The sequence below is a fragment of the Coenobita brevimanus genome, chromosome 2 (assembly GCF_032717465.1).
Source record: "Coenobita brevimanus isolate Jiangsu-jjx chromosome 2, ASM3271746v2, whole genome shotgun sequence".
Lineage (NCBI taxonomy): Eukaryota > Metazoa > Arthropoda > Malacostraca > Decapoda > Coenobitidae > Coenobita > Coenobita brevimanus.
The window spans coordinates 840,462-852,500 of record NC_136955.1 but is presented as its reverse complement, the minus strand read 5'-3'; the positions used below and the strand labels follow the sequence as shown (position 1 = coordinate 852,500).

The 12,039-nt window shown below is 44.0% G+C and overlaps 1 protein-coding gene across 1 annotated transcript in view; it reads left to right on the top strand.

Annotated features, from left to right (window-relative positions):
• Positions 1-10,144, top strand: part of LOC145390997 (kynurenine 3-monooxygenase-like) — a 10,772-nt gene extending 628 nt beyond the window's left edge. The window contains exons 2-11 of the mRNA XM_080265732.1: positions 279-348; positions 1,646-1,836; positions 3,676-3,812; positions 3,972-4,143; positions 4,961-5,119; positions 7,070-7,162; positions 7,376-7,465; positions 8,591-8,731; positions 9,478-9,639; positions 9,974-10,144. Of these exons, the coding sequence (XP_080121858.1) occupies positions 279-348; positions 1,646-1,836; positions 3,676-3,812; positions 3,972-4,143; positions 4,961-5,119; positions 7,070-7,162; positions 7,376-7,465; positions 8,591-8,731; positions 9,478-9,639; positions 9,974-10,144 (1,386 nt within the window). The remainder of the gene's footprint in view (positions 1-278; positions 349-1,645; positions 1,837-3,675; positions 3,813-3,971; positions 4,144-4,960; positions 5,120-7,069; positions 7,163-7,375; positions 7,466-8,590; positions 8,732-9,477; positions 9,640-9,973) is intronic.
• The last annotated feature ends 1,895 nt before the right edge of the window (positions 10,145-12,039 follow it).

Here is a 12,039-nt window from a genome sequence, read left to right as displayed (position 1 = left end):
AAACGTCCCCTCAGCTCCCTCCCTGTCTCCTGAAATAGGGATGGTGGAGTGCAGGAGGGGGGTAGCTTCAGCCCGCAGTCCACTGGGTTCACGTAGCAGATGAAGCTGGGGTATAACAACAACAAAAACAACAACAACAACAACTACTACTACTACTACTGCTACTACTACTACTACTACTACTACTGTTATTATTATTATTGTTGTTATTATTATTATTATTATTATTATTATTATTGTAGTTGTTGTTGTTATTATTATTATTATTATTATTACAGGTGGGGACGCTAGAGGCTTGCTTTATGGCCAAACGAGGTTACCAAGTTCACCTTTACGAGTATAGACCAGGTCAGTGATGTGGTGTTGTTATTATTATTATTATTATTATTATTATTATTATTATTATTATTATTATGACTACTACTACTACTACTACTACTATTACCACCACCACCACCACCACTACTACTACTACTACTACTACTACTATTGCTACTACTACTACCTCATTACATTTCTCTCACCTTTTTACTCTGACTCCTTAATTATTCAGTCTTACACTTTCACCTACTTAATTCACCTTCATCTTATTCACCTTTCTTCATTTTCACCTACTTCACCTTCCCCACACCTTCATTTACCTGCGTCACCTTCACTTACCTTGCCCTCATCTTCTCTCTAATCACTTTCACATTCCGCTACCTCCTCTCCTCATTTTTCTACACCTCGCATTCATTTTGCATTACCTTAGTCATCTTCTCTTGCCTCATTCTCACCTTCCTTCATCTCACTTTCATCATCTATCACCTTACTCATCTTCTCTTAGTTCATTCTCACCTTCCTTCATCTCACTTTCATCTCTCATCACCGTAGTCATCTTCTCTTACTTCATTCTCACCTTCCTTCATCTCACTTTCATCTTCCATCACCGTGTTCATCTTCTGTTGCCTCATTCCCACCCTGCTTCATTTCAATTACATTTCCCATCCTGTTGGTCATCCTTACGCATCATTCTAACTGTCCCCCACCTTACTTTTCACCTTCCTCATCACCCTTACTTTCAGTCTCTCTCACTCTCAATTGTGTCACACTTCTTCTTACACATGTAGTTCCGTATTAAGTTCCCTACTCATCCATCTTTCCTGCAGACTGGGGCAATCTGACTAATAGACCACTAATTGCCCCGAGGCTTTTGTTTATCCCTTCATTACGCTTGTATCTTCCCCTCTGTGTGCCCGGCCGAAGCATCAGTCAGGCCGTGAGTCTGAGTCGTTGGATGGAATTATCATAGAAATGCAGGCACTGGTGTGAATGGGGTTTCTGCTTGCTTTATTACACTTTTATCTTTCCTCCTGCAGACACTCATTCTCTGGAGCATGTCCCCGGCCGAAGCATCAGTCAGGCCATAAGTGTGAGGGACTGGATGGAAATATCATAGAAATGCAGGCACTGATGTGAATGGAGTCTGTTTCCGATGCTTTCATTACACCTCTGTCGTTCCTTCTGCAGACATTCGTACCCTGGAGCACGTCCCCGGCGGAAGCATCAATCAGCCAAGAGTGTGAGGGGTTAGATGGAATTATCATAGAAATGCAGGCACTGGTGTGAATGAAGCCTGTTTCTGATCCTATCTTTCTTCCTGCAGACATTCGCACCTTGGAGCACGTCCCCGGGCGAAGCATCAACCTGGCCATGAGTCTGAGGGGTCGCACAGGGCTGAAGGCCATAGGGGTGGAGGACAAGGTGATCCGCGACCACGGGATCCCCATGTACGGCAGGATGATCCACAACACGGATGGATCCACACGCCCCATCCCCTACAACAAAGATGGCAAGGTACGCTGACTTTAACGTGGCCTGAAATTGTCATCTATGGATCCACATGCTCCATTCCCCACAGTCAGGATGGCCAGGTAAGCTGTTTGCACTCTAACTTGGCCTAACGTTGTCGTCTCCTCATCTTTAATGCCGAGTTGTAGTGGTAGTAACATTAGTAGTTGCAGTTGTAGTGGTAGTAACATTAGTAGTTGCAGTTGTAGTGGTAGTAACATTAGTAGTTGCAGTTGTATGCCCAGGTTCATCCGAGACGTGACTCCAGTGGACTGTGGGCTGAAGTTACTCATCTCTAACAGTCCACCATCTTCCTTTCAGGGGTATAAGTAGAGCTGAAGGACATTTCAGGGGTATAAGTAGAGCTGAGGGACATTTCAGGGGTATAAGTAGAGCTGAGGGACATTTCAGGGGTATAAGTAGAGCCGAGGGACATTTCAGGGGTATAAGTAGAGCTGAGGGACATTTCAGGGGTATAAGTAGACCTGAGGGAGATTTGTAAAGCCTGACATTGGACCTGCTCAGTTATATTGATGCCACCAAATGAAGGCGTTCCTCTCGTGCACCTGCTGAACTGCAACAATAGATTAATCCTAGTATATGCAGTGCTATGGCGGGGATATAGAGCCATAGCAGTGCCACTTTCTGCCATTGAGCTGTATGAAGTCAACTAAAAAATAGATGAAAATTTGGTCCACGTTAAGATGATTGAACCGCAGGCACAGGTCATCTCTGTTGTACGTCAGGATGGCTACTAAAATGCCACAACTTTTTCCAAACATTTGATGCTAGTATTGTTGTTGTTTAAATCTAGTCTGTGTAGGCCAACAGACATGCTAACAGTAGGTAACAGTAGGTGCTTCTGTGGGGCTGTCTCATGGGTTTAATACAGTACATACACAGTGTAGGGATTCAGCGTTCCCTTGCCGTAGACAGGGCCTCACCCAAGGATGTGTATAGTCCTTGTGCCTCACCAGGGTCAGACCAGGGCCCTTCCCATGGCGAGGTGCAGGGATATATGAGGAGGTTTGGCTGTTAGGTGAATGTTACAGCTGCATCACCTAGAGCTACGCACAGTGCCGCTACATGTACAGTATTTGCTGCAGGTTGGGCGAACTGACAAATCTGATTAACTGGTACCATAAGAGTTGAACTTTATCTCCTTCAGTCCATGGAGATAAAAGCAAGATATGGGACAGGGCTTTCGATGCAGAGTGTACGGTATCATAACATCACCAGGTTAAGAGAATATCAAATTAATCTTTAGAGAACCTGGAGTGTGTTCTGTTTAACATTACACCCTCAATGCTTTGGGATTAAAATTACCTTATGTAGGACGAGTTTAGAATTTTGTATGCTGGTCATTTCCAAATAGAACTTTACACTAATTTGTTCACTTGTCTATCTGTCTGTCCATCTGTCTATTGTAACTGTTGATATTTTATTTTTTTTTCGCCAATACATTCACTCTCATTAGTAACCTCCATTTTTGTCACAGTCCTCTTTGTGTCTCAGTCTTTCCTTCATCATGTATTTTCCCATTTTACTCATTCCTGTCTTGCCCTCATCATGCATTTCCCCATTTGTCTTTCTCTCATCATGTATTTCCCCATTTGTCTCTCTCATCATGTATTTCACCATTTCTGTCTTTCCCTCATCATGTATTTCACCATTTTATTCATTCCTGTCTTTCCCTCATCATGTATTTCTCCATTTCTGTCTTTCCCTCACCATGTATTTCCCCATTTTATTCATTCCTGTCTTTCCTTCATCATGTATTTCTCCATTCCTGTCTTTCCCTCATCACGTATTTCCCCATTTGACTCATTTCCGTCTCTCCACCAGTGCATCTACTCAGTGGGTCGGAGATTTGTCAATGAAGTGCTGCTAACCAAGGCAGAGGAATACCCAAACCTCAACATCCACTTCACACACAAACTCACCACCTGCAGGCTAGACAAGGGGGAGGCCACCTTCGTCAAGTGAGTTATCTGTGTCATGTAGGGGCGACGGTGTATTAAACTGAGGACCCTTTGTTGCTAAATCATCTAAGTGTATCCTACTCCATTTCGTAACTGTACCTAACTGTATCCTACACCATTTCCTAACTGTAACTAACTGTATCCTATTTCTTTTCGCAGTACAGTGAGTGGGGAACAAGTAACACGAAGGGCGGATCTTGTGATAGGCTGTGATGGCGCGTACTCCAATGTGCGTAAGAGTATGATGCGCCAGCCCTTCTTCAATTATACACAAAACTACATTCCACACGGCTATATGGAGTTGTGCATCCCCCCCACACCAGAGGGAGGGGTAAGTCTGTCTGTCTATCGCCAGACGCCATAATCTCGTAAGGGGTGGCCATTTTACGTTGAGTTATTTGTTTCACGGGGAGGGGCACTAACCCTCCACCAACCCACTTGTTGACACGTAGGGAGAGAGGTACCGGTAAGTGATGACTTGAAATTTGCTGTGGTTGCTCTTGTGGTGGGCCCTTGCTCATCTGGACATAAACCTAGTGGACTACAGGCTAAAACTGCCCCTCTCCTGCAGTTCTTTATCCTCCTTTTGGGGATAAAACCAGCTGTTTACATCTCAACAGTTGCTGGAAAACATTGGGGGAAAGAAACTGAGATCTGTGTGTGTTGGAAGGTTCTTGAATTTGGCTCGCGTTTGCATTGTTTTTGTTTTTTTCTCGGAAGGAACGGTTTGCAGGCTCCTGGCCTTTGGTTCCTTCTTTCTGGCATTAAAAGAAAAAAAAGTATCAGACACAGTGGTAGTAGTGATGAAGTGCTAAAGTGTGCTGCAAATGCTAACAACTTTCTATATAGTTTGGTAGTAATGAGATGCTATGGTGTGCTCCAAATGCTAACACCTCTCCATATACAGTAGTTTGCTAGTGATGAAGTGCCAAAGTGTGCTCCAAATGCTAACAGCTCTCCCTTTACCATATAGTTGGTTAGTGATGAAGTACTAAAGTGTGTTTCAGATGCTAACACATCTCTCTTCCATATAGTTTGGTAGTGATGAGGCGCTAAAGTGTGCTCCAAATGCCAACAAGTTTCCAATTTAGTGTGCCAGTAATGAGATGCTATGGTGTGCTCTGCTAACACCTTTCTCTCCCGTACAGTTCGCCATGCCCGCCAATTACCTGCACATCTGGCCACGAGGACAATTCATGATGATTGCACTGCCTAACCAAGACTGCTCCTGGACTGTCACCCTCTTCATGCCCTTCCCAGCGTTTGAAGGACTCAGCACCCCAGAACTGCTCCTCTCATACTTCAAGGTCTCTGTCTGTCTATCTATTGCCAGACGCCTAAATCCCGTAAGGGGTGGCCTCAAACAAATCGCCTCCATGTCGCCCTGTCCCCCACCATTTCATTGCCCTGCTCCCAGGTCACACCCCCCTGTCTCATATACCTCTTCACTCCATCCCTCCATCTCTTCCTAGGCCTCCCTCTCCCTCTCCCCCCCTCCACCTCACTCACATACACTCTCTTCGTCAGTCTCTCACTCTTCAAGGTACACCATATTATGTTGGCCGATTTACATGGGTTTATCAGGACTTTCAACCCTATTATTATGTGTTATAGTGGTCAGAATCCTTCACTTTAGGTAGCAGTCTTCCATTTAGCTCAGTGGAACATAAATGCAGTACTGTAATGTGACTGTACATCCTTTTCATAGCACTTCTTCGTGATTGGCACCATACTGTACTGTTAATTCATTGTTACAGCTCAATATTCAGTATGGAGAGATGGCAGTATAGGCCTTATTAAAAGAGGGGGAGGGAGAGGGAGGGGGAGGCTTAGGATGAGATGGAGGGATGAAGTGGAGAGGTATAATTATGAGAGACGGGGGTGTGAGCTGGGAGCAGGGCAGTGAAATGGCGGGGGGAAGGGCGACATGGAGGCTATTTGTTTGTGGCCACCCCTTACGGAATTAAGGCTTCTGGCAATATATAGATAGATAGAAAAGAATATAGCGATGGGTAGCATGGATCTGAGCAACACCATAGGAAGATCATGTGGTTTGAATGTCTTTATATAACTCTCTCTCTCTCTCTGTCCCTCTGTCTGTCTGTCTCTCTCTCTCTCTCTCTCTCTCTCTCTCTCTCTCTCTACATGAATACTAAAACTTGTAATGGAAAAGAAAGTAGATATATATATAAGTAATTCACTCTCACTCTCTCTCTCTCTCTCAGGTTACAAGAAGCATTCCCACAATAGTATAAAGAAATGTGCATAGTATTTTAAATTTGAAATCAGACTACTTTTTAAACATTTGAACTGGACCCGCCCTCAGGTATTCAGACATTTTTTACCTTTAAGCCACAGGTGAGAGTAGCTGATTGGTGTTACAGGTGTGCTTCTCTTCATCACTGCAGTTGCATTCTCCTCATCAGTCGTTGCTACAGCCATGCCATTTTATTTGGCTGGGAGAGGCTGGGGAGTTAAATATTGCTTTTGATTCCTTCCTTCACTACCACATGATTGAATTTAGCCTGGGAGAGACGGGGTGGAGGGGGGGTTAGATACTACTTTTCATTCCATCCTTCACCATCTGTCTATCTATATACCTAGACTACTTCCCCCAGAGAGAGGGAGGTAGCCGAGGCAGGACAACACACTCCCACTTTACTCATCCACCCAAACACATTCATTCGCCTCCTTCACTACTTGATGATTGAGTTTAGCCTGGGGGAGACTAGGGGGTCAGATATTGTTTTTCATTTAGTCCTTCATCCATCCATCATCCAGTCCTATGTTGCCCCATGAGGAGCGTAGGAGTCCGGGACTAGGCAAGTTGGTCCTGACATTTAAGATGAGAGTGGTATTATGTGAACAGTAAACCCTAACCACTCCTTGGATATAAACCTGCACCTACTCAATCCGATTGGAGCGCCTTAATTACCCACTAAATCACCAGGTGCCATAATTTAGTTATATGGTTACCACCCAGCGTACTAAATGGTTTCCTAGTGTACAGGAAACCATTTGGCATGTCACTCAGTGTAGAGTCATCCATAGGCAGAAGGAAGAGGAACGAATGAAGAAAGACAGAAGAGGGATTGTAAAGTCACCCGTAGGCAGAAGGAAGAGGAAGGAAAGACAGAAGAGGAAGGAAGGAAGAGAGCAAAGGGCAGTCACCCAAAGCAGCGCTACATCGAGTGAGTGGATGTTGAGCGTCCCCACCTACCATAGTCATTTAATAATATTATTTACTTTCATTTCAGACACACTACCCTGACGCCATCCCCCTGATTGGTCGAGAGAAGCTGATTAAGGACTTTTTTGCCAATGAAGCCCTGCCCATGATTTATGTAAAGGTGAGTGTTGTGAGGCAGTGCTGATGTCTTTTTCTGCCACTGAGCTACGTGAAATGAGCTGCAAAAGGACGAAAATCTGGGCCAAGTTAGAGTTATGTCTTTTCCTGCCACTGAGCTACGTGAAATGAGCTGCAAAAGGACGAAAATCTGGGCCAGGTTAGAGTAAAATGAGTGTAGTAAGCAGTGGAATCTAATCCTGTTTTTTTGTTGCAGTGTTCGCCTTACCACGTGGGTTCGACGGGCCTTCTGATGGGAGACGCAGCCCACGCCATGGTCCCCTTCTATGGGCAGGGCATGAACTGTGTACGTCACCTTATTACAAAACAGTACATTCAGTTGTAATGTGAAGCAAGGCTGTCTAACACCTGTCTTCTTGCTGTGTCTGTTTTTGTGATCTGTCTGTACGTTACCTTATTACAAAACAGTACATTCAGTTGTTATGTGAAGCAAGTCTGTCTAACATCTGTCTTCTTTGTGTGTCTGTCTTTCTGACCTGCCTGTATGCAACCTTATTACAACACAGTACTTAAAGTCTCTCTTACATCTGTCTTTTTACTGTATCTGGCTGTCTTTTTAGTCTATCTCTTTGTAAGCAACCTTATTACAGAACAATACTTTCAGTTGTGTGGAGAAATTTATCTTACATTTGCCTTTTCACTGTATCTCTCTGTCTTTCTGATCTGTCTGTGTCCAGCCTTATTACAAAACAGTACTCTCAGTTGTAGCGTGAAAAAATTTGTCTAACATCTGTCTTTTTGCTGTATCTGCCTGTCTAATGATCCATCTCTCTTTTTACATATTCCTGACCCTGTCTTTGGCACACTTAATGCCCTACATCATGTAATTATTTTGGTTATTTCTTCACCTTGTAGTTGGTCGTACTCTTTTTATCATTTCAGTTTCCAGCTTCATGAGAGTGCTGAAGACATTTTTTATCATCAGTAAAGGGATGGAGTAGAGAGGTATATGAGAGGGGGTGTAAGTTGGGGGGAGGGCAGTGAAATGGCAAAGGGACATGGAGGCGATTTGTTTGTGGCCACCCCTTTCAGGATTAAGGTGTCCGGCTATTAATATATAGATAGTAGACAGGGCAAGGTTTGTATTTTACTGTACAGGCTTCTATACTACCTTGATGGCAACTATTAACATTGAAGCTCCTATGACTCACGTTAAGTCATGTGACCTTAGCTGGAGTAGATTACCAGAGTTCTGCCAACCATGAGAGAGCTAAAGACATATTGGTATCCTCACTGTACAGGGGTTGGAGAACTGTATCTTGCTGTTTCAGCTCTTAGGCCAATATGATGATGACTATTAACACTGAAGCTCCTATGATGCACCTGAAGTCATCTGGCCTTATTTGGAATAGATTACCAGAGGTCTCCCAACCGTTAGAGAGTTTAAGACATATCTGTATCCTCACTACAGGGGATGGAGGACTGTGTTGTGCTGGATGAACTGCTGGACCAGTATAAGGATGACTTTGCTACCGTCCTCCCAGCCTACTCAGCCAAACGTAACCCTGACGCAGAAGCCATTGTGGACCTGGCTCTGTATAACTATATTGAGGTGGGTGGTTTTCTGAGCTACAGGCTTTAGAGGAAACCCTTTTCATGGCACTTGCAGGCAGGATGGATGATACTGATAATAGGAAAGTGAGTGACAGAGGAGAAAGGAAGAAGGCACAAGCAGGATGGGTGATACAGGTAATAGGAAAGTAAGTGACAGAGGAAAAAGGAAGAAGGCACAAGCAGGATGGGTGATACAGGTAATAGGAAAGTAAGTGAAAGAGTAAAAAGGAAAGAAGGAAAACACACACTCACCCCAGCCTAGTGGATAAAATGATTAAGTCTTGCATTGGTTCAGTCCCAGAGAGGTGACTGGAGACCACTGAGGGGGGGGAAAATGCCCATCTTTACTAATGTGTTGTTACCTCAGACTACTACTTCACCACCGCTACCACTACTACTACTACTACCACCACCACTACTACAACTACAACAATTTTTTTTATCAGTGTGATGGCGTGTAGACTGAGTTTGAACTTGCCTCTTTGCATTTCACTCTCTAGGGAACTAACTGAGCGATGTTTGTATAATGAACAGCATAATTACCCCGTTACAGTGAAATGGCGGGGGACAGGGCGACATGGAAGCGATTTGTTTGTGGCCACCCCTTACGGGATTGAGGCATCTGGCAATAGATAGATAGATAGACATTGAGGACGCCATACAAAGGCTTCTCTCTTGGGCTGTTACATCTCAGAAAGGTAAATATGAGAGTCGCTTTTACCACATATTATTTTCCTATTGCAGATGCGAGACCTGGTCAATTCCCGAGCCTTCCTATTGCGCAGGAAGTTTGATGATCTGCTGAGCACCATCATGCCCAAGTACTGGCTCCCTCTGTACACCATGGTCACCTTCACACGCACACCCTACCACAAATGCATCTCCCGGAAGAAGTGGCAGGACAGGGTATGTGCCTTATGCCTTCCTTCATTTTTACTATCTGATGATTTAATTCGGCTTTGGGTTGACTATTAAAGCTGGAGGGAATAAATGTAGCCTTAGTGAACCCCTTTGGTGTGAGAGGCTGTTCCTAAGTTGAATCAAATTATGTAACAGCAAGAGAAAGCCCACAAGAATGTCTGCCCTATTGAAAAAGATTGCTATACAGTCAGTCCCGTATATGGCAGCACTTATATAACCATGCGACTCCATTGCACAGTGCCTTATGGTGTTGTTCCCCTTGATGTTGGTGATGATGAAAGAATTTGATATTTAATTTTTATACATTTTTATGTTCTAGGTGGTGAAGCACATACTGAGTGTGGTGGGGATGGCGGGTGTGGCTGCAGGCGTTTTCTTGGCCAAGTCAGACCCCCTCCATGTACTCTCCTGCTCCCACCTCTCCCAGCTCCCTGCCCTCCTCAGCAGAACCTGGGTCGCCGCCACATCACTCTCAATCACCAGAAAATGACAGATACCGCATTAAAGTTGACAGTGGAAAGGTGTGTGGAAGGCAACCAGTATTTTATGAAGCACAGGTCCATGATACAGTTGCTGACCACACTCTTTAATGTGGAATGCAGGCAGGCCAGAACTAACAATTACATAAAGTTCCATTAATGATCATCTCAGTTTAGGATCTTTACTTAAGCCTTTGTACAGTCAGATTTATTTTTATAGACATGTGACTCTAGACACTTAAGAGAAGATTCATGAAATTCTTAAACTTTTCGTGCATTTAACACATTCAGTCTGAGTGCCTTTTTTGTCCGTCTCTTGATTTTAATTTTGCGTAATCTTTTCAGTAGGGGGACGCCATTTCTTCTGTGCTTCTTGCTACTGATATGCGTTTTTTTTTCAGCCTGGGAAAGACTTTATGAACTAGGGGAGTTATATATGGCCTTCAGTAACACCAAGAAAAATCACAGTGGGTACAGTAGCAAGAGTAAACTAAAGAACGACATCACTGAATGGGTTAAGATGGACTTTTCAAACTGGAGGGATTAGATACAAGTTTAATCTGTGTATCTATCTATCTATAGCTCCCGACTCCCTAATCCTGCAATGGGTGGGAGCAGACAAAACTCCTCCAAGTCTCTCTGTTACCCACCATTTGACAGCCCACCCACCATTTGACAGCCCTCCCCCCAGTAATAATAAATCGCTTAATTTTGATATGCAGTACCTTTCCTTGGTTGAATGAGGATATGTGGTAGCAACAGACGCAAACTAAAAAGGATGTCTCCCTGCTATGAGGTGCTAAGTTGAAGATTATTGTACTTTTGTTGTAATTTAGTTATTATTATTATTATTATTATTTCCATTGTTTTTCCTTCCTCCATTCATTGTCTCATAAAAAAAAAGCAATAAAACGCTTCAAACTAGTGTAAATTATATTGTTTGTATCGTTTATAAAGACTCCAGTATGTTTGTGTGTGTTGGGCTTGATATCCTATTGGCGGCTCTCTCTCCTCGCCATCCCGCCAGCTCATCCATGGCCTCCCCCTCCCCTTCTCCCCCTTCACCTTGCTCACATACACACTTCCAGTCAGTCTCTCAGTCTCCAAACTCTCTCATAACACTTTCAATCACATGCGCATCAACACCACGACGCTCCTTGATCATTGTCTGTCTCTCTCTGTAACTCCACGCACTCCTCTCCAGTAACTCATTTCCATTCACTCTCACTCTTGCTCTGTGTCCTCATGCGTGTTGTTAATGCAAGCTAGCGACTAAGGAAGACATGCTACAAAGCCTTCTCTGTCACCTAGAGTTTGTCTTAGAATAGAATCATTGTACCGTATCAAGCAATGATATAAGAAAGAATAAGTCTAAATGTTGGGTTGGAGAGAGAGAGAGAGAGAGGTTAGAATTTGGTGGGAAAGAGAAAAAGGATAGAGTTTGATGGGAGAGAGAGACAGATTGGAGTTTGATGGGAGAGAGAGAGAGACAGGTTAAAGTTTGAATTCTTTATTTCCTCTAGCGTTTCGTGCTACACAGAACCCATTTCCAGAGAGACTGTGTAGCCCGAAGCTCAAGGGAAAATAAAGAATTCAAACGCTAACCTGCCTTTCTCTCCCACTCAACATTTCCACTTGTAATGGATCATCTACAAGAACGAGTCTGTGTCAGTAGGAGTGTTGTTATGTTGCACGTCTGTCTATCTATCTATTGCCAGACGCCTTAATCCCGTAAGGGGTGGCCACAAACAAATTGCCTCCAAGTCGCCCTTTCCCCCGGTGTTTCATTGCCCTGCTCCCAGCTCACACCCCCCTCTCTGATATACCTCTCCACTCCATCCCTCCATCTCATCCTCGGCCACCCCCTCCCTCTCCCCCCCCCCTCCGCCTCACTCACATACACTCT